Source organism: Peromyscus leucopus, chromosome 2 (genome assembly GCF_004664715.2).
Source record: "Peromyscus leucopus breed LL Stock chromosome 2, UCI_PerLeu_2.1, whole genome shotgun sequence".
Lineage (NCBI taxonomy): Eukaryota > Metazoa > Chordata > Mammalia > Rodentia > Cricetidae > Peromyscus > Peromyscus leucopus.
In genome coordinates, this window is record NC_051064.1 from 146385449 (window position 1) to 146411978 (window position 26530).

Sequence of the window (26530 nt, forward strand, 5' to 3'; positions counted from 1 at the left end):
ATCAATGCTCTTTTCTGGCCTCCAAAAGCACTTGAACATACATGGCTACGCACGCACGCACGCACGCACGCGCCCTCTAAAATCACTGTCCTTGTGACTAATGAAAACAACCAAACCCAGCCCCCCCAACAGTCCAATCAAAGGCCCATTCTTGCCTTTTCCTCGTAGGCCAATCCTCCCCGTGTATCTCAATGTTTACCTCTGTTTTGCTGGGACAGATGCAAGTTCCCTCCTCACAGCACTCGGAGACATGGGCAGGATTACTACAAGTTTGAGGCCAGCCTGGTCTACACAATTCAAAGCCAATCAGAGCTAAATAGAGAGACTCTATCTTCAAATGAGTAATGCTCCCTCCAGACTAGCACCAGGATCAGGAGCCCCAGCTTCCTGACTCTGCTTTGGGCTCAGCAGTCACCAGCAAGACACTCCATCCCCCTGCCACCCACCATTCATGTTCCCAATTGGAGCGCGTCTTGTCTTCTGTCCCATGTTCCCTCTCCTCTTGGGTTCATGTGCTTTCTCAAATCATGTTGTCTGCCTCTCCCTGAGTTAAGGGGGCGTCTAGACAGTCACTTTGTCATGGAGATTCTAACCCACCAGACCTTCCTGGTCTCACCAGGTAGGGCACTGAAGGTGGGTGAGGGGAGAGTTGAGGATTGCTAGCAGGCTGTGGCCAAGTCAAGCTTCTGGCTCCCAAAGTCACCGAACCTTCCTGTCTGGAAGTGAGGCTGGCAGGAGCCATGGGTGGATTCCCAGAATCTCTGGGTCTGGTAGGCTGGGGGCAGGGCCAGGTGCTGGACAAACAGATCAAAGGTGAGTGAAGCTGGGCCTGCAGAGCTGGACGGCACATCATCATGAGGTGGGTGAGCAAGCCATGGCCTCTGGGGGAGCAAGAGGGATTAGGCCTGGGCCCTCACATCCCTCCCCTGCCCACAGGCCGCTGATCTCGCTGGGCCTGCTGTGGAGCTTGGTGAGCACGCTTTTGGCCTCAAAGTGGCCTGAGCCTGTATTCGGCCGCCTGGTGTCCCCTGGCTTCCCAGGGAAGTATGCCGACAATCAGAACCGGTCCTGGAAGCTGGCTGCACCTCCCGGCTACCGTCTGCGCCTCTATTTCACCCACTTCAACCTGGAGCTCTCTTACCGCTGCGAGTATGACTTTGTTAAGGTACCTGGCAGGGGCATGGCTGGGGCCCTGATGGGGTATGGCCAAGTCTGACCAGAAGTCTGGGTCTAACCTTTCCTCCCTCTGACCCCACAGTTGAGCTCAGGGACCAAGGTGCTAGCCACACTGTGTGGGCAGGAGAGTACAGATACTGAGCAGGCGCCTGGCAATGACACCTTCTACTCACTGGGTCCTAACCTGGAGGTCACCTTCCACTCAGACTACTCCAATGAGAAGCCATTCACAGGATTTGAGGCCTTCTATGCAGCAGAGGGTGAGCAGTAGTGGGCCCGGGCTGACCAGCTGCAGCTGGGGTGACTTGTCTTAGCCTCATCCCCATCTTTGGGTCTTTCCTCTCCACCTCTCCTGGGGCTCTGGATTCAGGTCAAACCTGCAGGAAAGGTGAGCCTGCCATGGCCTGATGCCATCCACCATGAGAATGCGGTGGCACAGAACTGGGTATCTGCTAAGGACGTAATGATGCTGCAAAGCACGGATGATCAGGTTACAAAGAGCTTACACAGGCCTCAGATGTGACTTCACACTTGACTGCACACTCTGGTCCCTGAAGGGACTATCTGTGTGACCTCAGGCGAGTGGTACAACCTCTCTGTGCTCAGAAAGCTGCTGTATGGGGTCCATGGAACCTCATCTACCCTGTTTGCTCCTGGGTTGATGGTGGCTGTTCCCTCTGCTGCCTGGGCGGCTTTGAGCAGGACTCAACCTGTCACTGGTTCAGCAAGGATGCTATTTGCATCTGTGCCCCAGGCCTGTGGGTTGCCAAGCAGCAGGCCTCCTCTCAAGTGGGCCACCAAGGCCTAAGCTCTAGTTGTCTCTTCCCTCCTGCCTGCGTGGCCCCTCCTCCCCTAGATGTGGATGAATGCCGAGTGTCCCCGGAAGAAGAAGTCCCTTGTGACCATTATTGCCACAACTACCTGGGCGGCTACTACTGCTCCTGCAGGGTGGGCTACGTTCTCCACCAGAACAAACACACCTGCTCAGGTGAGGGGTGGGGTACCCCATCTGCGCGCTTGCTCTAGCTCCCTAGGCAAATGTTCTGCTCAGAGGCTGGGCTCTTCTGTTCCCTCCCACTCTATATTAGCAAACCTGACTCCTCCCTCCTCCTGGGTGGTTCCTAGGTAGGCTTGGCATCTCTGGCTAAGCTGGGCACACCTTGAGCTTCCCTTCTATCACAGACCGTCAGGGTAGGGGGGCAGTGTGGGCAGGCTCAAAGCCACTGGTCCGGGCCCCAGCCCCTGAATGCTTTGGCCTCCTCTAGCCTGTTTCTTGACCCTGGCCCTGCTCTTCCTCAGTCTTGCTGATGCCCCCATCTCTCTTCCAGAGCAGAACCTCTAACCTCTCTCAGCTCCAGCCTGCCCACCCCAATGGGTCAGATGTCAGTGCATGGCCACATGCTGCAGCTCTGTCAGGACGGAATGGCTGCCAGCTACAGCAACCATCCACCATACCCATAACAATAATAAACCTGCCTCCATTCCACTGTGGCTGTGTGTCTCTTGGGGGGAGTGGAGGAGATTTGGAGGGCAGTAGAGCAACTTGGGTCTCTATCTTATCCTCCTTGTCTCACAGCCTGGTGGTGGGAACCCCTCCAGGGCCATAGGCACTTTCGAAGGGCTTGCTTTAAGCCCCTTATGTTGTAGATGGGACACTGAATGGACAGGGATTAGCCTGAGCTCACGGAGGGAGACCCTCCTCCCTCTGCTGCTTCCCCTGAGGCTGATCTCAGGACATCTTTAGCCAGTTCTTGTTTATAGGGCCATGCAGGTTTTTGTTTCCTGACTTGGAGCTTGATTCAGAACAGAGAGACCACCACGGGAGGTGTTACCAAGTGATCAGGCTAATTACTCTGCATCCAGGATAGTTACCCTGCAACCTCTGTACAGTAGGGAGCAACCTCATGGAAAGAGGCAGTATGTGAAGTCTTCACTTCCTACAAGTGGCCCTACCAGTCTGCTCCGACCCTGTATAAGCAGGCAGGAAGGGGTGGGGAGGAGAGGCAGAACCTCCCTAAGAGATGGAGCCTGATCACCTTCAGGGCAGCTTAGCAGCCTGAGACAAGAGGGCAGACTGTGCACACTGGTGACATAGACTTCCCTCAACTGTCCCCAGGGCCACTTCTGACAACAGGGAAGGCCTGGGAAAAGCCTTCCCAGCATGTTCCCTGGGATCAAGGGCTCTGGGCTGGTCCCTGCCAGACATGGTGGGAGCCCCCTTGTGGACTCACTTGGGAACTGCTGAGCTGGGCACTGGAGTGATTGGAGAGTTTGCCCTGACTTCAAGGGACTGCCTCCTTTCTCTCCCTGAATTCCTAAGGACCTGGGGAGGTGGCCTGCCCCTCCTTCCAGGGCCCACTTCCCTCTGGCCAAGCCTCCCTTCCTGTGTTCTCATCTTTTCAACTGTGACTCTGACCCTGGGGTAGGAGTCTGGGCCCTGGCAGACCATACCCTGCTTCAACTAAAGCCTGAGGGCACCAGAGTCACCTTCTAAGCGCCCTTTGGCATTGTTTAGGGTGGGAGTTTGGGTCCTCTCCTGTCTCTGTGGTTTGTCAAGTGCAGGGTCTTGACCAAACCCTGGACTTAGCTGTCCCCCAGGTGTTCCCCATGCTCAAGAGCTGTCCCCCAGGTGTTCCCCATGCTCAAGAGCTGTCCCCCAGGTGTTCCCCATGCTCAAGAGCCGTCCCCCACGAGCAGTCATGCCGTCTTGTCCTCTCTCCTTCCCAGCCCTGTGTTCAGGCCAGGTGTTCACTGGGAGGTCTGGGGAGCTCAGTAGCCCCGAATACCCACAGCCGTACCCCAAACTCTCCAGCTGCACCTACCACATCCGCCTGGAGGAGGGCTTCAGTGTCATCCTGGACTTCGTGGAGTCCTTCGATGTGGAGATGCATCCTGAGGTCCAGTGCCCCTATGACTCCCTCAAGGTCTGTCTCTTCCCCCTGAACAGCCCTCCTTACTTCCTTTCCACACCGCCCGCTATGGTCTGTCCTCCAGTGAATCCCTTTCAGCCTTTCTGTGGGGGTCTAAGCCAGGTTGTCACTTCAGCATGGACAGGGTACCCACCTTTTGTCCCCAGCCTGCCCCAGCCAGTTTCAGTTGGTACGCTTCCCTCTAACATAGGCCAGATCCCTGCCGCAGGCCCTAGAGGTTCAGAGTCTCTTTGTTCAGATCCAAACAGAGAAGGGGGAATACGGCCCATTCTGTGGGAAGGCGTTGCCCCACCGGATTGAAACCAACAGCAACAGTGTGACCATCACATTTGCTACTGATGAGTCCGGGGCCCACACAGGCTGGAAGATCCGCTACACCAGCACAGGTGAGCATGCTCTCCGGTCTAGGAGACAAAGAAAACAGTCTCTGCCCCTTCTGCAGCATCAAGAAACCATAGCACTGGACTCTTCCCTGGTCAGGCCAAGGAAGGGAGCGCAGATGGAGTGGGGTGGTCTGTCAAGTGACGTCCATGGCGGGGATGGCAGGGGTGGGGTGGAATAGCCAGTCTTCCCTTCTTCCTTCTCCCCCTTACCCAGGCAGCCATTTACCTGGGCACCCCCTCTGTCCTCAGTCCTGGTGTTTGAGATAGGGTCTAACTCTGCGGGTCAGATGGCCCCAAACTTGGATCCTCCTGCCTCAGCCCCGAGTGCTGGGATTCCAGGTCCATGTTTCCCTCTATCTTATTCCCTCACCACCCACCTACCCACACGATCTATCCATCCATTCACCCATCCACCCACTCACCTCTCCTCTTCCCCAGCCATCTTTACTTCCTGTAGATATGTGGGATAGGTGAATATGGAGCTCGGTGACTGAGCGCCTGCCTGCTGGGCCCTGTGCTCAGTCCTCAGCATTACTCTTAAAAGAGAGATGTATGCCAAGGATGCTAAATGCAGAAGCCAGACCCCAACAGTCTCTGCCCTCAGTTCAGTGGGGGGAAATGTTAAGTCCCTGTGGCACAGCCTTTGAGGCAAACACTGTCTAGTGAGACTCCAGGGAGGGCCACACCAAACACTGTCACTGACCCTCAGTCTGGTTCTTTTCCTAGAAGTGAGTCTTGGCTTCAAACCACATGCGTCGTCTTCCTGGCATAGAGAGCTCATTCTGTACTTCTGATTTTCTTTTTCTTTTTCTCTTTCTTTTTCTTGGATGTGTGTGTGTGTGTTTCAAGACAGGGTTTCTCTGTGTAACAAACAGCCCTGGTTGTCCTGGAACTCACTTTGTAGTTTGAGGCTGGCCTCGAACTCAGAGATCCACCTGCCTTTGCCTCCCTAGTGCTGGGATTAAAGGCCTTGTGAGCCACCACCACATCTGGCAGTTTTCTTTCTTAAAAAAAAAAAAAAAAAAAAAAAGAATTGGCTGTATGCCACTGGTGTGCAGATGCCCCTGGAGGACAGAAGGGTCAGATCCCTTGGAGCTGGGGTTACACATGGTTGTGAGCCCCCTGATGTGGGACCCAAACTGGAGTCCTCTGGAAAGCAGTGCTCTTAACTGCGGCACCATCTTTCCAGCCTCGTAGCTGAGTCACAGACAAAGAAACAAGTGAGTGTGGAGGTGACTCAGCTTAACTTTGCCTTTGGTGTTAAATGTTAAGACCACCACTGTTAACACTTGGGGCAGGCTCTGCCTCTTAGTTCATTCATAACCAAGAACGCAGATTGCTAAATTCAGACCTGCCTGTTCCTCTGCACAGCACAGCCCTGCCCTGATCCAACGGTGCCACCTAATGGCTACATTTCACCCGTGCAAGCCAAGTACATCCTGAAGGACAGTTTTTCTGTCATCTGCAAGACTGGCTTTGAGCTTCTACAAGTGAGTCACTAAAAAACTGAGTGCCTATGATCAAGACGGTTTTGAATTTGGAAATGAAAACAGGAAGTGCCTATGCAGAAAAAAAAATCAAAGTAATAATAAGTCTGCAGCAAACAAAGAGGGATGGCATGGACAGTCTTTGCGGGGAGAGGGGCTGTGGTGGTGGTGGTGGTGAAGGTGAATCCTGCCTTTCATTTTTGTTTTGAGGCAGTTTTGCTATGTAGTCCAAGCTGGCCTGGAACTATGTAGTTCAGGCTGGTCTCAAGTTCAAAATCCTCTGCCTCAGCTCCCCCCCAACCCCAAGTGTTGGGATGACTAGTATATGCCACCATAAACAGTTTTGCCTTTTAAAAATTGTTACTTTGGGCCGGGCGTTGATGGCGCACGCCTTTAATCCCAGCACTCGGGAGGCAGAGCCAGGCGGATCTCTGTGAGTTTGAGGCCAGCCTGGGCTACCAAGTGAGCTCCAGGAAAGGCGCAAAGCTACACAGAGAAACCCTGTCTCGAAAAAACAAAAAAACAAACAAACAAAAAAAAAATTGTTACTTTGTTTTTCTAAAAGTTTTCAATGCTTATTTTAAGTGCATTGGTATTTTGCCTGCATATAAGTCAGTGTGAGTGTCAGGTCCCCTGAACTGGAGTTACAGTTGTGAGTTGCCATGTGGGCGTTGGGAATTGAACCTGGGCACTATGAAGAGCAGCTGTGCCCTTAACGGCTGAGTCATCTCTCCAGCCCTTTTTGAGGCAGGGTTTCTCTAAGTAGTGCTGGATGTCCTGGAACTCACTTTGTAGACCAGGCTGGCATCCAATCACACAGATCTGCTTGCCTCTGCCTCCTGAGTGCCTGGATTAAAGCTGTTCATTACACACCCAGTTGTTTTGTTTTGTTGAGGCAGGATTTTTTTGTGTAGTCCTGGCTGTCCTGGAATTCACTTTGTAGACCAGGCAGGCATTGAACTCATAGAGATCCACCTGCCTCTGCCTCCCTAGTGCTGGCACTGAAGGCGTGCGCCATCACACCTGGTGCTGCAGCTGTAATTTTTTTTTTTTTTTTTTTTTTTTTTGGTTTTCCGAGACAGGGTTTCTCTGTGTAGCTTTGCGCCTTTTCCTGGAACTCACTTGGTAGTCCAGGCTGGCCTCGAACTCACAGAGATCCGCCTGGCTCTGCCTCCCAAGTGCTGGGATTAAAGGAGTACACCACCACCGCCCGGCTTCAGCTGTAATTTTTTTGAGACAATGGCTCAAGATGTAGCCCAGGCTGGCCATGAGCTCTGACTTCCTGCTTCAGCCTCTCCAGTGCTGGGATTATAGGTGGACACGGTCACACCCCGCTGAAACTTTTACTTTCGGTGCTGAGGATTGAACTCATACACACTAAGTATGCTCTCTATCACTTAGCCTACATGGCCCACACCCATCTGTTGTAGAGGCTCTTTTAGAGAGCTAGTCATTAAAAGAACTTCTGTTCATCTGTACATTGCAGCAGCTCTCTGGAAAGTGGCTGAAACAACAGAAAGGAGTGTGCTCACCTTGCCCCATGAGCTCTGCGTAGCTCCTGTTCAATTAAGACTTCCCTGGCCAGCTGACGCCCTTCCAGGGAACAGCTCCTGGCTCACAAAGATTAGACAGCCCTGGAAAGAGTACATTCTGCAAAGTTATAAATAGTGCTCACTGTTAAGGGAGAAGGAATATAATTTTAAAAACTGCTTAGCATGTTGCTTCAGGGGCACAGGTAAGAAATTAACTCATCCTCTTTGTGTTCTTCAAAATTGTCATTGAATCCCAGTGGTAAAAAGCAATAACCCTGGAATGACAGCTAGGGATGGAGTCCAGTCTGTGGAGGGCAAAGCGGGGAAAGTCCCATCTTAAAAACCTCTTGGCCAGGCTCTTTTCCACTTTTGACTGTAAGACCATAAACTCGTTCAGTTGTTTTGAAACTGCTTCATGTAGCCCAGGCTGGCCTTGAACTTGCTATGTAGTTGAGGATAAGCTTGTCCCAATTCTCTTGCTTCTACTTCCCCAGGGCATGTTCCATCATGCCCAGTTTATGTGGTGCTTTGGATCAAACCCAGGACTTTTTAGATGTCAGTAAAGCATTCTATACATCCTGTTTATCATTTAAATGAAAAAAAAAATGTGTATCTTTTGAAACACTACAGCTTTGGCAAATGGCACTCTCTTCCATTAATGCATACTTTCTCTCTCTGGACTATGTAGACCAGGCTGGCCTCAAACTCAGAGATCTGCATGCCTTGGATTAAAGGTGTGTACCACACTTGGCTTAAATGGTTGACATTATTTCAGGGACTTGTCTTTGTCTGGATTAAGGTGTGTACCACCACAGTCAGCTTAATGTTTGACTTTAGTAACTATCTCTGCAGTTTTTTGAAAACATTGGCATTTTGGTGGGGGTGGGGATGGGGGTGTAGGTAGAACAAGAGTTTCTCTGTGTAGCCATGACTGTCCTGGAACTTGATTTGTAGACCAGGCTGGCCTTGGACTCAGAGATCCATCTGTCTCAGCCTCCCTGAGTGTTGGGATCACTGGCACTGCCACCATGCCAGACTCCTTTTGGCACTTTTGAGAAAAAGAACATTTATTTGTATGTGGCTGCACACAGCATGCGTGGAGGGCAGAGGACCAGCTTCCAGGTGTCAGTTCTTTTTCCCATGTCAGTTCCAATCTCAAATTCAGGTTGGCAGGCTTGGCAGCCAATTACCTACCTGATCTGCTGAGCATCTCACTGGCCCCATCTGGCACTTGGTAGAAAGAAATGGTGGAAAGGCTGGAGAGATGCCTAAGCAGAGGACTGGATTCAGTTCCCAGGGCCACCATGGCAGCTCACAACCACCCTAACTCGTTTCAAGGGGTCCAAGGCTGCCTTCTGCTGACCTCTTCGTACACTAGGAACACAGGTGGTACACACATGCATGCAGGCAAAACACTCAAACCCATGAAACAAACCGAATAAATAAGTGTGAGATTGTGCACACCTTTAATCCCAGCACTCAGGAGGCAGAAGCAGTTGGACTTGTGAGCTCAAAAGATAGCCTGGTACACAAGAGTTCCAGAACAGCAGGACTTCATAAAAATAAATAAATGGAGGGGCTGGGGCCTAACCCCCACCCTCAGAGGAAGAAAACAAGTAAGAGACAGCGACAAGAACTTTGAGCCAGATGGGTTCTAGGATGCACTGGAAAGTGGTATATGGTAAGAATCGCAGTTATTAGCGTGCAGGTGACGTAAGCCAGCAGCGCTGTTGGCAGCAAATGTGCACATGGAACAAGGCAGCTGGGCCACGGCTGCTGCCCTCATTTGGGAGCACTGGGAAGCTCTGGTATGGGGAGTGACCTGATGTTAACAGGGAGCTCATTCTCTGAATTTCCTCTTCAGGGTCCTGTGCCCCTAAGATCGTTCACTGCTGTCTGCCAGAAAGACGGATCCTGGGACCGGCCAATACCAGAGTGCAGCAGTATGGTCATACGGTGACAACCCTTCCCTTCTGCCACCTGTACCATTTCCCCTTCCCTTCTGCCACCTGTACCATTTCCGTGTTGTCCCTTCATGTGTACACACATGAAGGTCACTGTAGAGTTAGAGCAGTGGTTCTCAACCTCCCTAAGTGCTGCGGCCCTTTAATATAGTTCAAGTTGTGGGGACCCTCAACCATAAATTTTCATTACTATGTCATAACTGTAATTTTGCTACTGCTATGAATCATATCTATTTTCCAATGGTCTTAGGCAACCCCAAAGAAACTGCAACCCATAGGTTGAGAACCATTGGGTTAGAGGATGTCTTCCTCTTCCATCATCCTATCCCCGCCCCCCCCCCCCCACAGGATTTCTCTTCTCTATATAGCTTTGCGCCTATCCTGGAACTCACTCTATAGCCCAGGCTAGCCTCAAACTGAGAGATCTGCTTGGCTCTGCCTCACAAGTGCTAGGATTAAAGGCATACACCATCCATCACCTGGCCCGGGATCTTAATTAGGAAGCACAGTGCTATGGTTGGTTTACCTGGGTGCAGGGGATCTGAACTCAAGTACTTATGCTTGTGCAGAAAGCACTTTCCTATTCTGAGCAATCTCCCCAGTCCACCCATTATTGCTTTGTGGCTTCTCTAGTCATTCCCATACCCACCCTACCCCCGCCAAATGAATCATTTATTAGGGTGTGAATTCCAGATTCACTTCTACTCAAGTCTCTGTGCCAAGAGGAATCGAAGTGCTGGGGAGAGGCACTGAAATCATTCCTAAGTGTAAAACACTGCTCTTGCAGACAGAAGAAATGTAGGAAACTTAATCCCTATCACCCTACAGAAAAGTGTGATGCTACTGTGTAGGCCTCTCTCCAGTTCTACCCCACCCTAAGCCATGGGCATACATGTGCACACTTGGCACACACGTACATGGATAATGGCACACATTATCATTTTGAAAACTAAGAAATTTCTCAAGAATCACATGCTTAGTACTCTTTCAACTATGACAGTATAAATATTTGAAAACTAAACTTCTCCCCAATTAGATTCACCAATTCTTTCAGTCTCAATGTTGAGCAGGGTTGACAGTGTGGGCAAATGGTGGTCTGGGTCTGATCCTGCCACTTGCTGTGCAGGTGTAGACACATCTGGTGCTATTTCACCTGTGGCATGGCAGAGCAGCCACAACAGAAATTTGAGCTGAGGCTGGAGAAGATGGCTCAGCAGTTGAGCACTGTTTGCTCTTCCTGAGGACCCTGGTTCAATTCCCAGCACCCACATGGCAGCTCACACCTGTCTGTAACTCCAGTTCCAGGTCTTCTGATACATATAGGTACATGCAGGCAAAACACCAATGAATATAAAAATAAATTTAAAATCCCAGCAGAGGACAGAGCAAGACAGCCAGGGCTATGTAGAGACACTGTCTCAAAAGCAAAAACAAAAACAACAACAACAACAAAACGAAACAACACCCCTCAGGGTTTCTACAAAGCTCAAGCTGTGAACAGGAAAATAGAGACAAGTCCCTTAATCCACTGGTTTATGTCACACAAGAACATAGTCTTTTCTTCCATGTTATCCTGCAGACCATTTCTTTTGTGAGAGCTATGCAACTCCAAGTGTTTCTGAATTCCCTGCACTGGAGAGGCCACCCACTCCTTTCCAGGGAAGTCCCTTCAGTGAAGAGCCACCAAGTTGAAGCTATTCTTGCTACTTTTAGAAGTGGCATTAGTGCCACGTACCATGTAGAGAATGAGGCCAGCACAAGGCCCACCTGGCTCTCCACTTACTGGTCCTGGAGAAGATACTGGGGGCTTCACCTGTGTCACTCAGGTACCCCACCAGGCTACAACCTCCACCCCAGAGTACAGCTCCTCCCATTTCTTTACTAGTTGTTGACTGTGGCCCTCCTGATGACCTACCCAATGGCTACATAGAATACATCACAGGCCCCCAAGTGACCACCTACAAAGCTGTCATTCAGTACAGCTGTGAAGAGATTTTCTACACCATGAGCAGCGATGGTAAGTACTTTCTTCAAGGAAGGGTGGGTAGTACTTGGAACTTGAACCAGACTTTTTGGCTAAGGAAGACAAAGAATTAAAAGGCCTTCCTCCCTTGTCGTTAGTGAAATATTACAGTTAAAGTGACTTTAATGTCAATTTGCAAGAATCTGAAAACAGATCTTATCTAGTAAATGACTACTACAAACACACAATATATTCCAAATGGTTTAATTTAACAAGTCAAAACCTTATCATTAAGCACTTGAGATCTTGATACATAATTCAAGTTACACATCTAAAAGGTTTCCACTTTGCAAGCAAACATGGTAATGCAGACACCTATTTATGAAATCATGTAAAATGGTTATCACACACCTCTCCCCACCACAGATGCTCAAGAATCAACATTTTTCAAAGGATTATTCAAGCAAATGACAAGCACAGTTAAAACATTTTTGCTTTTCCAACAATTTGCAGGTAAATATGTGTGTGAGGCTGATGGATTCTGGACGAGCTCCAAAGGAGAAAAATTCCTCCCGGTTTGCGAGCCTGGTAATGGATGCATTTATAAGACTCATAGCTGACAGAGTAGATGGAGGACAAGGGTAGGCAGACATGGAAGCTCAGCATCTGGCTTGGCTTGGGCTAATGTAACTCCTAAGTGTGTTCTCATCACCCCTTTGCATATGGAGGCTGCTAGGTGCTAGCTGCACTTATTGATATTTTTGACCTTTATGACTAGGCAAGCATAAAAAAATTAAATGATTTCTTAAATTATCTCAAGCCATTTATACATATATAAACACAAATTCTTGAGTTACTTTTCTCCTCTGTAAAAGTGCTATTAAAACCCAAAGCTAATAACTTCATTATTTCCCTAAGCAATTGTTTTCAATGACATCTAGGTTTTTAAACATTAATGCAATTTGCCTTTTAATAGTATTTAATTTTTTAAACCAGAATTGGCTCCAACAATAGTTGAATGCTTAAAAAAAAATTTTAAGGTAATAATACACTCATTACCCCTGAGTTAGCTGGCTTAAATTAGTTTTCTAACCCTGTATTTGGCTGACATGCTACTTCTAAGTTTTAATCAAAGTGCAAGGCCACAATAAAAAACATATGCTGCATTCCTAAGTAATTAGCTTGCAATAGACACTGTAAACTTAATGTTTGGATGACTCAACCAGACCAAAAATACACATTTTAGAACCAGAAGCATCTCTGTCATTGCTGCAACATTTGTAATTTTTAGATTTTTACATTCAAAGGCAACAGTAATTTTGTAAGTCATAACCTTAACTCCTGCCTTCCCAGAATTCCCAGTGAATGCAGCAGCAAAACAAGAGTCCTGACCTTTTGCCTCTATGCAGTGTTCGTGTCTTTGTGCACACAATTACTGTCTATACTGTCTACAGCTTCCCTCAAACTTAGTTTTCTTTTAGCAAAACCAAAGAATCTGTGAAATCTTACTGATCTTGAGAACAAGCTAAGCAACTATAAACAAGGACTTATCAAGTCTTTACACTATTTAGAACAACCTCACTTGCCTAAACAGAGAGGATGCCTGCCTGTCAGTTCATGGGATAAAACTGTTGGTTGACACTGAACGTAGCCTTGTTTCTGCTCTTTCCTCAGTTTGTGGGCTGTCTACACTCACTACAAGAGGCCGCATATTTGGAGGGCAGTTGGCAAAGCCTGGTGACTTTCCTTGGCAAGTCTTACTACTGGGCGAAACTATAGCAGCAGGTGCTCTTTTACATGACAACTGGGTCCTAACAGCTGCTCATGCTGTGTATGGAGTAACAGAGGCAGTATCATCCCTGGACATTCGCATGGGTATCCTCAAAAGGCTCTCACCTAATTACACCCAAGCCTGGCCTGAGGCTGTCTTTATACATGAAGGTTATAATCACGGTGCTGGTTTTGACAATGATATAGCACTGATTAAACTCAAGAACAAAGTCACAATCAATAGGAGCATCATGCCCATTTGTCTGCCAAGAAAAGCAGCTGTATCCTTTATGAGGACAGACGACACTGGAACTGTGGCTGGCTGGGGGTTAACCCAAAAGGGGTTTCTTGCTAGAAACCTGATGTCTGTGGACATACCAATTGTTGATCATCAAAAATGTACTTCTGCCTATGAAAAGATCTACCCAGGAGAAAGAGTAACTGGTAACATGCTCTGTGCTGGCTTTGAAACTGGTGGCAAGGACAGCTGCAGAGGTGACAGTGGAGGGGCATTAGTGTTTCTAGATAATGAAACACAGCAATGGTTTGTGGGAGGAATAGTTTCCTGGGGTTCCATTAATTGTGGGAAGGCAGAACAGTATGGTGTCTACACAAAAGTCATAAACTATATTACCTGGATAGAGAACATAACGAGTAATTTTTAACTCGCATGCCTCCAATTAGTAAATTATTTCTCATTTTTACAAGTACCCGGAAAAGCTCTTAGCAGTAAGAGCACCCAAGAAGCATCGATGGCCCACCCCAAACCAGATCAAACTTATAGGCACTCAACTTTGTTGAGTCTAGGTGTTCGATACAATAGCATTATCTTTGCCAACCCCAGACACAAACTCACTATGTCAAGTTGTATTGATTTTCTACAATCTACTTAATATTTCATACTTGCTGTTGATTTTTCTAGTATGTTAAGACTTAGTCTTAATGACCTCTCAAAGTGCAGAATATCTGATCACTTCTCTTTTCAAAGGTAAACTGAAAGCTGGTATGCTGTTTCCCTATTAAAATCAGTACCATAAAACAATGTGGGTGGTTTTTTTTTTTGGGGGGGAATCCATTTCCAGAATACTGGGATAATAGGCAGTCTACCATATTTCAAATTATTGGATAAAAATAACATGGAATAGCATTTTACCTCCTCAAAAGGGTGATTTAGCAATCTGTTTGAAAAAGCCTAAAAAACTTTCTTTTCCAGTCTCATGTTCTTGGCTGGTCTTAAACTTGTAATGAAGCAGTAAATCCAACCCTTTCTTTTGCTGCTACCAGCTAAATGCTTAGGTGGATGTGCCACACCCCACTTTATCTGGTGTTGGCTGGCAATCAAACCCAGGCCTTTGGGCATGTTAACTAGGTAAGCCAACTAAGATACATTCTGAACTCCTTATGCCTACCTTTTGAGACAGCCTGCTCCAGGCTGACCTCAAATTTACTATTTTGCCTTAGCCTCCCAAGTGCTGGGTATTAAATGTGTGCCACTATACTTGGACCATTTTTTTCTTAAGTGAGCATGACTTGGGCACAAGTGAGCCAAATAGATCACAGATGGCACAACAGTAGAAAACAGACCTGTATACAGTAGACTCATTCTCATATGTAACAGAAGCAGCAGTAATTCACCCTAAGTAACTGCTTTTCTCCTAAGATGCTACCTTAATCTTAAAATGTGGCATTTGATTATACTTTGCTCTTCCAACAAGTTTTTGACAGGGTTTCACTATGGAGCAACAGCTGGCCTGCAACTCAGATGTGCATGTCCCAACTTCTGGGATTAAAGGCATGTGCCACCACACCCAGCTGGAGACTTTACATTTTTAAATAAAGGATGAAAATGCTGTACTGCATCTTCCCACATAAGTCACTGTTTAACTTTCTAGCATTTTTGTCATGAAACAGCAATATTTTTCTCCAGTAAAACTCCAGACACTATAAACTGTTGGTGGCAAGAAAACTTTTTATTTAACTGTGGTTCAAAGATTGTTCTTAAGAATGAATGCATTTTGATGATCAAATACTTTCAAAAACCAAATCTTTGCCAAGTAGTTTATTTCTGAAACTTCATTTAGGGCAAATAACTATCTACAGCTACGTCATACCATAAACATGTTAAAAGGCTACTCAACATTGAAAGCCTTCTATGACAGTAACTCTTTAACAAGTGCAAACAAGGGATCAAAACCATGCTATCGACAAGTAACTTACCCCAGGACTCCTGGACGGCTTGCCAGTTTAGTCTTTGGAGGTCCCCGAAAACCATTTTAATGTTACCATGTTACTGCTGCTGAGTAATAGTGCAAGTGCTAAAATGCAAAATTCAGATGTACAGGGTTTGGAAATCATGCAGAGAAAAAAATTTACAATAACTCAAGATCCCTTTACAGAGGGTACTGAATAATGAAACACCGTGTGCATAACAAGTCTCTAAAGGATATAAAATTTTAAAACACGCACCTTGCAAAATGACAAACCTATTTATCATAATCTATTTAGGTAAGGGCATTAGGGAAACTATCAACAAAAAAATGGTCACATCTTTCCAGTTAGAAAAGGAGCTCCCCAGTTCTCAGTAGTTACAGGAATAATAGTAGTTACAATAAACAAGGTATTATTGCTTTTACATTCTTAACAATGCATTGTGAGAGCCTAATCTGATTTTGTGAGCGTATTTGTTCGTCACTATATGGCCCCCACACCCCAGAGGATAAGTGCCCACCTCACTTAAGACTGCCGGAGATAGACAACCCACCCTATTAGTTCTTAAAGCTATCAGGCTTCTTAATGAATTTCAGGCACACGGTTTCTTGGTTTCTTCTACTTCATCCCTATTGCAATTAATTCCACTTTTCAAATCCCCAAATGAAAGATGCTTATCATCCCTTCTTTTCCATTGATAATGCTCTGCTACAAAGCATTTGAAAACAACCGTTTTGCCCCTGCTCCCAAATAGTTTTAGAAGGCATGACTTCCCAATGGAGGTTTATACAGCCAGGTCAATAGCAATCACTCAAATGCACGGAGGCACTCAGAACAAGCTGAACGGTAACTGCTTACCATTTTAGGTTCTGTCACCCAGACTCATGAAAAACTAGATTAAAAACAAAACAACCCATGGAAAAACTTTCGCTTTGGATAATGCAAGAACAAATAGCAATTAAATCTGGGTATCAGGTGTCAATGCATGACAGGTGATGAATCCATTTGACTTGAGACAACTTTTCAAATAAGTTTATTTGAAGCAAAATAAACTAATGCCAAGAAACTTTATGAAAGTTCCATCTCAAAAGGGTCAAAAAGGGGAATTAACTGCTATGAATTCTTTGCATTCAGGGCTGCAAAACAAAGACACATATTATTTAAATCAGTTTTATTTAAGAATTTCCAACAATGACAACTCTTATAAAAAAGCATCCAAGCACAGGACACAGAACTGCAGCAAACAGCATTCTTATGAGTAGCTAACAGACATGAGAACTTCCACCCTTCTTTGAGACACCTGAGCTCACTGGTGAACTCTGCTTCCAAGTTCTCCTGCAAAGCACACCACAAGCTCAGTCCATGTTCGCAGCCCATCAGCTTCAGTTCACGTTCCCACACTTCCAGATCAGTAACAGAGGAGAACACACACCATACAGCATTCACAGCAGTTGACAGAGGGGGAGGGAAGTACAAGTATTTCACTTAACACATTCAACTAAAGTGGGTTTTCTAAGAACAAAACTCAAAGTCTTCCAACAGATGTGGATGTCCTTTGATGCAAAAACATTCGTACGTTATTTGCTATCATTGCTCTCTGCACACTCTCTCACCAAAGCCACAGGATTGAGTGACACATCTCTCCAAGTTAAAAAATATCCATTTTGCACCACCAAGTCTCTGCACGCGCTCTCTCCTTTCCTCGCTCATACTAGCCTTTCATGCCTCGGCACCACCATCAATCCCACACAAGGTTTCAAAAGTTCAAACAGCCTTCTGGTTCCATATCACAGCCTTGCGTTCATAGCGTTGATACGACTCCATGAAATAAAGAGTAGCGGATAAAAATGGAACACCCACCGTCAAAGACGCAGCCTGTGCAGCGTGATGACGAATTCTTGGATGAGAAAGCATGTAGACAGAAGTATTCCTATGGCAGAATATTTACAGCACTACTTTCAATGAAGTGCTTCTTCCATAAACATTTGAAATGAGATGAACTGCAGAGATTAAATGAAGGCTTCATATTGTACTTTCGTATATGAAGGAAGACAAGTGTTAAAAACAAAACCAAAAGAACCAAACACCATGACATCATGATCTCCCAAATGGAGATTTTCCTAAGGAAAAAATTCATAGGGTGGGATTCAAATTAAAATGAGAAAAGAATGTAGTTCTAACCAATGGTCTCTACTCTGAACATGCAAAGAATCCATTTAACAAGTCCAATGATAGATTATTACAGAGAAACCTTCTGAGATCAACTGTAGTGTTGGTTTACCAATTAGGCAAACAGCAGTTCACTTTCACCCACTCAGTATTTTAACCCTTTATATAACAAAACTTATAAAATTCATTTAGCTTTTCCTCTTTTTCTAAAGAAAAATGTCAAAAATACTGCTGAATATACTCCACACTGAACAAACCAATCTGAAAATTTTTAGTACATATGTATTTTACAATATACTTACCATGAGTTTAGAAAAATTTGAATCCCACCATTCTATACCTACCTACCTATCAACCAACCAACCTACTACTGCCTACATTCCCCAGCCAGAGGATTTAGAATCCATGCTTGAGCCAAAGCCACCATTAAAACCACTGCCTGACCCTGCATTTGATGCTGACCCCCAACCAAGAGGGGCACCAGAGTTAGAACCACTGTAGGAATTATTTCCAGAACCAAAAGCCTGATTTGGCTCCCTCTGCATGCTGCCCTGGCTTTGGTTATTACCAGATGGACCCGACTGGTTCTGCTGGCTGGCTAACATGCCCATCATACCCCAACTGCTCTGCAATGCTGCCTGGGCAGCAGCCATCATTGCTGGATTAATGCTAAAAGCCCCGAAGTTCATTCCTCCACCCATATTACCACCCTGGTTATTTCCCAAGCCAGCTCCACCCCCTCTACTGTTACCAAACCCACCCTGATTCCCAAAGCCACCTGGATTACCACCAAATCTTCCACTTCTTTCTAACTGTCTATTGCTATTATGCTTAGGTTCAGCATTGGATATATGCACGCTGATTCCTTTAATGATCAAATCCTCTCCACAAAGGGACTGGGCAACCTATAAGAAACAAGGGATGTAAATGGTGATTAAACCACCAACTCACACACCAAAACAGCAAAAAACCCTAATCTTAGTACAACCATCAAAGCAGGAAGAAAAACAAGCAATTAATGCTAATTTCACTTTGGTAATGTTACCATCAACATTTGTAATTAAAAGGTATGTAACAGCCCCAAAGTCCACATAATGAGAAACATCAGAAGGACACCTTACAACTATCTAAACCCAAACACTCTATCCCTAAGGGTGGCAATCAATCAGTTGGAGCAAACCACTCATCATTTTTAGTGCTAGAGACTGAGCTCAGCACCTGGAGTACTATGCTGGACACATACAGTAGCCCCGAACCAGATACATTCCCAGCCCTGGAACAAATTAAGAAGAAAAATACCTTATCATCTGCAAAGGTAACGAAGGCAAAAGCCCTGAATGGCTTGGGAATGAAGACATCCACCACTTCTCCATACTGACAGAAGAACTGCTGAAGCTCTTCAGCAGTCATGTCCTCTGTACAACGCCCAACAAACACCTTTCTGCTTCTCAAAGGTTCATCTGGGCTTTGCTGCTCAAAAGAAAGGGATAGCAGAAATAACAAATAAATAAAGATACACTTTGTCTTTTCCCCCTCCTTGGGTGTTTTTCTTTCTTTTTTTTTTTTTTGAGACAAGGTCTCACTGTGTATCCCTGGCTGGCCTGTGCCTCTGGGTGCCGGGATTAAAGGTGTGCCAAAAAGATTTGTGGCCCTTCAAGGTCAGAAGGAGGGATTGGGTCACTCAGAACTGGAGTTAGTTGTGTGCTGTCATGTGGGCGTTGAAACCTGAGCCAATCTTTCTCCAAGAACAGTAATTACTAATGAACTTCTCAGTCTCACTTCCTTGGGATTTTAAGACAACCAACCCCTCATGTACCCCAGGATGGTCGTAAGCTTGATATAAAGTGAGGACAATCTGGAACTCCTGGTCCTCCTGTTACCACCTCCCACGTGCTAGAATTACAGTGATTCACACCAGGTCATTTCAACTTCTTTTACACACGAGACCATTATGTGCATGTTCGGGAGAGGTTGATGCTAGCCATCTTTCTTAATCATTCTCCACCTTCCTTTTGGAGGCTGAGTCTCGTACTGAACCTGTATTTGGCTAGACTGGTAGCCAGCAAGCTCCATGCCTCCCTCCCCCCTCTCCAGGGGTGGAATTACAAGCACATGCTACCATACCCAGCTCCTTTGAAAAACAAACACAACAAAAAACCTTGGGTTGTGGGTTGTGGCTGGGAGTAATAGTAGTAGTAGCATAGGCCTTAAGAGTCAGGCAGTGGTTAATCCCAGAGGCCAGACTGGTCTACAGAACTATGCAGAGACCCTGCCTCAAAATAAAGATGTGTGTTCCTAGATCAAGTTCAGGTCCTCATGCCTGAGGTAAGCACTTTATGGACTGACCAGTCCAAATCAAGTTTTAAATTATGAAAGTATACCTTGACCCCAAACCAAACGTTCCAAAAAAGGTCTCATTTGCTTGCTTGGAATTAAGTCTGGGCTGGGGATGTATGTAGCTCAGTGGCCAAACACTTGCTCAGTAAAGCACTGGATACTAGGTTTCCCAGCACATTAAAATCAACATTAAGCTGGGTGGTGGTGGCACACACCTTTAATCCCAGCACTCAAGGAGGCAGAGGCAGGTGGATATCTGAGGTCAGCCAGGTCTAGAGAGAAAGTTCCGGGACAGCCAAGGCTACAACAGAGAAACCTACCTTGAAAAACTAAAAGGTCCCCTGTCAGTGTTCCCAAATGCACTTAACCTTTTAAGGTCATCTAAGAAAAAATTCCCCTAGCATACAGGTAAAGAGCAAAATACCTTAGAATTGGGAAGTTTACAGTCACACCATCGCCCATCTATCATATGTCGTTGGGACATTACTTTCACTTGGGTGTCATATTCCGTAAATCGAACAAAGCCAAACCCTTTCGAGTGACCAGTTTTAAGATCTTTCTTGACCTAAGAAGAAAAGATTGAAATTTATTCTAATACCACACATACACCAAACCAGAGTTCACATAAAAATCTGATGGCTTCTACAGAATGAAGCAGCACATTGAAGTTAATAAAGTTAGTTCAAGGCAACAAAACCAACAGTAGGGAACCAGGTCATTACCAGTAGAAAATGACTCACTTGCACAATAGAATTAACAATGGTTTAGAATGAGCACAAATAGAAATAACATCTAAAGGAACCCATTTCCTTTAAACTGGCAGTTCTCAAACTTCCTAATGCTGTGACCCTTTATACAGCTCAGTTCCCCATGTTATGATGACCCCAACCATAAAATTATTTTTATTGCTACTTCATAACTGTAATTTTGCTACCCTTATGACCCATATAAACAGAATTAACAAAAAGCTGTTATCCAGAATCAAGTTTACCTGAACCATAAGAACCTCTCCAAAAGTACTGAAATAGTCTTTAAGATCTTGTTCTGTTGTTTTCCAGGGGAGACCCAACACTATTAGATCAGATGTTTTCTGGACTGCTCTTTTCACTTTCACCGCTGAGGAAGCATCTGTCTCATCCATTTTCCTTTTGTTATCTAAACAAGGCAAGCAGAAACCAGTATTTAGCAGTTCTTTAAAAAGACAGGTGGATCTCTTCTAGGCCAGCCTGATCTACAGAGCATGTTCCAGGACAGTCAGGGCTACACAGAGAAACCCTTTCTCGAACAACAAAATACAAAAAGCAAACAAGATTAGATCTATAAACAATGAAGACACTAAAAACTGGTAAGTCTCCTTAAGGACAGAATGTAGCTTAAGTGGCTGGAGTGCTTTTCTGGTGCAAAAATCAAGGAATTTCAATTCTAGTTTTGTATTATCTTTTTGAAAATTGTTTTGTGTATTATGAGAAAGTGCTGAGTATAGCATCTGTAAGCAGTTTCTGGCCCTCTGTTCTGTTAGGCAGGGTGTGTTTTGTTATTTCTGGGAAGGCTGCACATCACTGCAACTGGCTTTTTAATGGTTCTAGAGATAAGACAGGTTGCCTGGCTTGCTCTGCAAGTGTCTTTACTGGACCAGCTATCTCCCTGGCCCAGGTTTTAAATAATGCTAAGATTGTAAAATCAATTGTATGTTCTGAAAACCTGTATCCAAACTAATGCCAATTCTACTTCATTTTAATTTTGTGGCATTAATATATCTGACTAATCCAGGGGATCAGACACCCTCTTGTGATGCACATGGTATACAGAAAATACCCACATACACACTTCTAACATATATAATCTGGAGGAATCCTTTCCTCATCCTCCCTGCAGTCATTACTAGTGCATGCCACCTTGAACTACCTGCCAGGCATGTTCTATCTCCAACCCCGTTCATTTCCACACAGTATCCCACTATGTTCTTATAGTGACCTTCAAACTTGAGTTTCGCAGGGCGTTGGTGGCGCACGCCTTTAATCCCAGCACTCAGGAGGCAGAGCCAGGTGGATCTCTGTGAGTTCGAGGCCAGCCTGGGCTACCAAGTGAGCTCCAGGAAAGGCGCAAAGCTACACAGAGAAACCCTGTCTAGAGAAAAAAAAAAAAAAAAAAAAAAAAATTGAGTTTCTTCTTCTGCCTGAGCTTCCTAACCTTCAACTTCAAGTGTGTGCCACCACTCCAAGCAACATCAAATGTCCTTTTAATTCAAGGTAAACACTGAGCTACAGCCAATGACTTAAGAGGTGACACAGTGAAAAAACAAATTTAGCCTGGCACATATACTCTGTCTTTAAATCCTCCCCAATTTCTTGGACATACATTAGCTTCTGCATATTAACCAACTTTGGTGGACTGACCTTGGTTGAAATGTCTTGTATATAAAAAATCAGGCTGGCCTAGAAACTCACTATATAGCTCAGACCTGCCTCAAGCTCAATCTTTCTGCCTCACTCCATCTCCCAATGCTGGGAGGATTACAGGTATATGCAGCACTTTGTTCTACTATATCATAGTAAAAGCAACAATGTACCAATTCCCACACAATCATAAAAGACAGGGTCTTAGCTGGTGGGTGGTGGTGGTGGCAGAGCCAGCAGGATCTCTGTGAGTTCAAGGCCAGCCTGGTCTACAGATCAAGATCCAGGACAGGCACCAAAACTACACAGAGAAACCCTGTCTATCCCCAAGCTCAAAGATCTACTTGCCTCCGTTTCCTTGAGTGCTGGGATCAAAGGCATGTGCCACCAGGACATCTTTCTCATACTTATAAGAACAGCGGTAGTAAGAGGCGGGGAGAATAAGACCAAAAATCTTAAAATCAAAGTAGTTCTATAGTAATTCAGAATTGTGAGCCAATGCATTTGATGTTCATTTAAGGAGGGAAAAGAGAGGTTAAAAGCACCTGCTGCTCTTCTGGAGGATCAGGGTTTGGTTCTAGCACCCGCAGGTCAGCTCACAACCATCCAATTCCAGCTTCAGAAGGTTGGGTGCCCTTTTGCACCAGGCAGACATAGTGCATTCATACATATGAGAAAGCCAGGCCTGGTGGCACACACCTTTAGTCCCAGTTACAGACAGTTGTAAGCTGCCACATGGTGCTGGGAATTGAACCCAGGTCTTCTGTCTACTCTTCACCACTAAGTCATCTTTCCAGCTCCCAAGGAATTTAAAAAAAAAAAAAAAAAAAAAAGATTTATTTTATTTATTATATAGTGTTCTTTCTGCAAGTTTGCCTGTACTTCAGAAGAGGGAGTCAGATCTCATTACAGATGGTTGTGAGTCACCATATGGTTGCTGGAAATTGAACTCATGACTCTGGAAGAGCAGCCAGTGCTCTTAACCTCTGAGCCATCTCTCCAGCCCAGAATTTAGTTTTAACAGCCTAAATTTGGCACCAAATTGCCAATGACTGTTCCAATGGCTTAATATTTAAATAGATACTCCTTTAAAAGTCCCAGCTGGGCAGCGCTGGCACATGCCTTTAATCCTAGCACTCATGAGGCAAGGGGATCTCTCTGAGTTTGAGGCCAGCCTGGTCTACAGAGTGAGCTCCAGGACAGGCACCAAAACTACAGAGAAACCCTGTCTCGAAAACAACAACAACAAAAAAAACCCTAGTCCTGCAATTTTCAATTATCACTTATTTAGACTGGGAACTTGCCAGAGTAGTCTAAGCAAAATTGAAAAGAACTGGGTTGCAGAAGACACTTTGCCACAAAGACCAAACCCTGAGGACGAAGCTCAATAGACTACCTGCCCAGCAAACTGGATATTACACTGGCACCAGTCCCCACACGCAAATAATAATCTACAACTTAGGCTGGCCTACAAGTCTAACTGTAGTCAGCAATACTGCAAAACCTACAATGATTAACAAACCTTTGGGATAGTTGACAACATATACCAGATTGCCCCAGCCAGCATCTGGAGCATGCAGAATTCCTTCCACCAGCCGGACACCTCTCATACACTGAGACACTGGATTGCGGTAGCGCAGGCCACATGCCCCCGGAAACTGGGCTGTAACTGTGGACAACAATACTGTTCCATCATCTTCTGATGGTATTTCAATGGGCTCATCGTTCTCATCTTCTGTTACCCGAATATATTCAGACATCTTTGCTTAGTTTTCTAGAGGAAAGAGAGAGAGGGAGAGATGAATGATCAAAAGAGTAAAAGCAATTATCTTTCTATGTCAGCTGCCACCACAACACCCTGTGCCACCTGAAACCTATGGTTTCCTTTGTCATGCTCTAAAAAAAAAAAAAAGTGGTATTTTTGCCAATCCACTTACTCAAATATTTTTCTCAGGGCTTACTATATGCTTCAGTTGCTAAAATTCCAACATTGTTACCAGGGGGCCTGGTTGTTCCAAAACCAGACAAAAATAGAGTGTTAAAGAACTAAGCACTGGGCCGGGCAGTGGTGGCGCACGCCTTTAATCCCAGCACTCAGGAGACAGAGGCAGGCGGATCTCTGTGAGTTCAAGGCCAGCCTGATCTACAGAGCGAGATCCAGGAAAGGCACAAAGCTACACAGAGAAACCCTGTCTTGGAAAACAAAAAAACAAACAAAAACACCCAAGTATTGGCCAGGCGGATCTCTGTGAATTCGAGGCCAGCCTGGTCTACAAAGTGAGTTCCAGGACAGGCTCTAAAGCTACACAGAGAAACTGTTTAGAAAAACAAAAGAACTAAGTACTTGTCAAGACTTTTTCTCTTGCAAAACACCGTTTTCTTACCTGGCGTGCAAAGATTACAGACCATAACATTTCATCACCATCCTGAACGAATTTATTCTAAAGTCTGAGAACCTAAATTGGGTTTAGCACGTGCTCTAAGTGGGTGGAAGAAATCAACAATGGATTTCCTTTGGTGTTGGTGGAGCACGGAAACTGGCGACCAGAACAGAGAGATTCAGTCCTGTTCCTCATTTTCGGGGAGGGATAGCTAACTTGAGCGTCGAGGACCGCAACGACGGACGCTCCGTGATGCAGGCCACGGCTTCCCAGAAGGCTATGCGTGATGGACGACGTTGATCATTTTCTCCCCCCTTTCAACTCGGCCCGGGGTGGGGCCGCCAGAGTGCAAGGCCCGTGGCGGCAACGACTCTGTTCAAATGCGGAAACCCGAAGGGACAGGCACTGCTGGAACCCCGGGGCCGCGACAAACTTCCGCCCACGGCTTCACGGCCCGGCAGGCTCGGCGCCCCGCTCCGGCGGCCGCCCGCGCTAGGCCCTAACGACGCGGCGGCGCGAGGCCAGCCAGGCCCCCGCTCCACAGCTCCCTTCCCGCGACGCAGGTCGCCTTAGGCCTCCCCCGAGCCAACATCCGAAGCACAAAAGCCGCCCTTGGCTAACAACTCACCCGCTAGGCCGCGGTTAGGAAGCACGACGAGGAAACGGAGACAGCGAGAAACCCGATACAAGCCGAGCTACCGCTTCGTGCCCACAAAATGGCGCTAGGGCCGCCTCCCGCCCCCGCCCGCCTTCGGCCTCTCCCATCTGCTTCCCGTCGGGAGGGGAGCTCACCTAGAGGAACCACAGACGCTCTCTCCTCGAAGCGGCTCGGGTCCTATTAGACGCTTGAGCCTACATAAACAACGCGGAGAACACAGGGAGGAGAGTGGCTGTGCCCGACAAGCTGAAAAATGAAAAACAGTGTGGCTACGTAGGCCTCAGATTCCCCCCACGTAACGTGGCAAGTGGCTTCGTCCGACCAACCGCCGGCCCTAGCTGAGGAGCTCGCGCTCATTGAAAGTGCGCGAGACTAGCGTAAGCCGGGAAGAGCGAGGCGGGACCGGAGCGGGCGGGGTGGGGCTACGAGGAAAGGGGCGGAGCCAGGAGGCGGGCGGGGCGCGAGAAGGTCGGGCGCGGGATGGGGCGTCTCTCCGGGGACCCTGGCTCCCTGGTCTAAACGCTAGTCCAAATAGGTCTTCTGCCATTGCTCGGTAATTTCCAAACGTGTTAACACTAACTTTGGTTTACAAAATGGTAGCTGTCCTAAGTACTACTTTGTGTCAGGTACCTTTTTACCCACGCTGGCTGTAGGGGAAAAAAAACAGAATCGTGTGAATGGCAAGCAAGTGTTCTACCATTGACCTTGGGCTGTGCTCCTCCCTTGGAGTTTTCAGAGTTAGGGATAGTCTTTGCCACCAAGTATTGTTTTAGAGACAGGGATCTCAAAGTCACTGTGTAGCCCAGGTTGCCCTTTAACTCATCACGTCTCCCCATTTCCCATCCTCAGCCTCCCAAGTGTTGATGTTGCCCTAGCAGTCTGATGATGTCACTTACTTCTTGGTAAGTGAGGAAACTGAGGCAGAAAGCAACTTTTGCATGAAGTTTTGCAATGTTTTGCATGAAGCCAGGCGGTGGTGGCGCACGACTTTAATCCCGGCAGAGGCAGGCGGATCTCTGTAAGTCTGAGACCAGCCTGATCTACAGCGAGTTCTAGGATAGCCAAGGATACACAGAGAAATCCTGTCTTGGAAAAAAACAAAACACAGAGAAACCCTGTCTTGGAAAAACGAAAACAAAACAAAACAAAAATAAACAAACAAAAACAAGAAAAAAA

At 46.3% G+C, this 26530-nt stretch overlaps 2 protein-coding genes across 8 annotated transcripts; one reads left to right on the forward strand and one right to left on the reverse strand.

Moving 5' to 3' along the window:
• Masp2 (mannan binding lectin serine peptidase 2) lies at positions 1–14247 on the forward strand. 3 transcript variants are annotated; one of them, XM_028893605.2, is made up of 11 exons: positions 794–859; positions 937–1165; positions 1259–1436; positions 2033–2164; positions 3904–4100; positions 4345–4492; positions 5861–5979; positions 9373–9451; positions 11358–11489; positions 11949–12023; positions 13110–14247. In XM_028893605.2, the coding sequence occupies exons 1-11, from the start codon at positions 855–857 to the stop codon at positions 13868–13870; spliced, it is 2055 nt and encodes a 684-aa protein (XP_028749438.1). In that variant the 5' UTR covers positions 794–854; the 3' UTR covers positions 13871–14247. The 3 variants fall into 3 exon arrangements, with proteins under 3 accessions (XP_037059082.1, XP_028749438.1, XP_028749437.1); XM_037203187.1 differs by lacking the exon at positions 13110–14247 and having other exon boundaries at positions 1–859; positions 11949–12583; XM_028893604.2 differs by lacking the exons at positions 3904–4100; positions 4345–4492; positions 5861–5979; ... (2 more) ...; positions 11949–12023; positions 13110–14247 and adding an exon at positions 2505–2667.
• Positions 14248–16429: 2182 nt separating this feature from the next.
• Positions 16430–25431, reverse strand: LOC114709640 (TAR DNA binding protein). 5 transcript variants are annotated; one of them, XR_003736959.2, is made up of 7 exons: positions 25325–25431; positions 23838–24089; positions 20911–21074; positions 20344–20484; positions 18882–19052; positions 17274–18487; positions 16430–16549 (listed from the first exon to the last, which is right to left on the reverse strand). XR_003736959.2 is itself a non-coding variant. In XM_028893603.2 (7 exons), exons 2-7 carry the CDS (start codon positions 24073–24075, stop codon positions 17358–17360), a joined length of 888 nt encoding a protein of 295 aa, XP_028749436.1. In that variant the 5' UTR covers positions 24076–24089; positions 25325–25431; the 3' UTR covers positions 16568–17357. The 5 variants fall into 5 exon arrangements, 4 of the variants coding, with proteins under 4 accessions (XP_028749436.1, XP_028749435.1, XP_037059083.1 ...); XM_028893603.2 differs by lacking the exon at positions 16430–16549 and having other exon boundaries at positions 16568–17413; positions 18370–18487; XM_028893602.2 differs by lacking the exon at positions 16430–16549 and having other exon boundaries at positions 16568–17413; positions 18361–18487.
• Between the last annotated feature and the right edge of the window lie 1099 nt (positions 25432–26530).

Bases quoted from the DNA above. Each gene is read 5' to 3' on its own strand.
- Masp2 (XM_028893605.2), top strand. The intron at 5,980-9,372 runs GTGAGTCACTAA...TTTCCTCTTCAG, and splicing joins CTGGCTTTGAGCTTCTACAA to GGTCCTGTGCCCCTAAGATC. The intron at 11,490-11,948 runs GTAAGTACTTTC...AACAATTTGCAG, and splicing joins CTACACCATGAGCAGCGATG to GTAAATATGTGTGTGAGGCT.
- LOC114709640 (XM_037203188.1), bottom strand. From the start codon at position 24,075: ATGTCTGAATATATTCGGGTAACAGAAGATGAGAACGATGAGCCCATT. The intron at 20,485-20,910 runs GTAAACTTGATT...TTTTCTTCTTAG, and splicing joins GAGAGGTTCTTATGGTTCAG to GTCAAGAAAGATCTTAAAAC. The intron at 18,488-18,881 runs GTATTTTTCTTC...TGTTTCTTATAG, and splicing joins TTACCTTTGCAGATGATAAG to GTTGCCCAGTCCCTTTGTGG.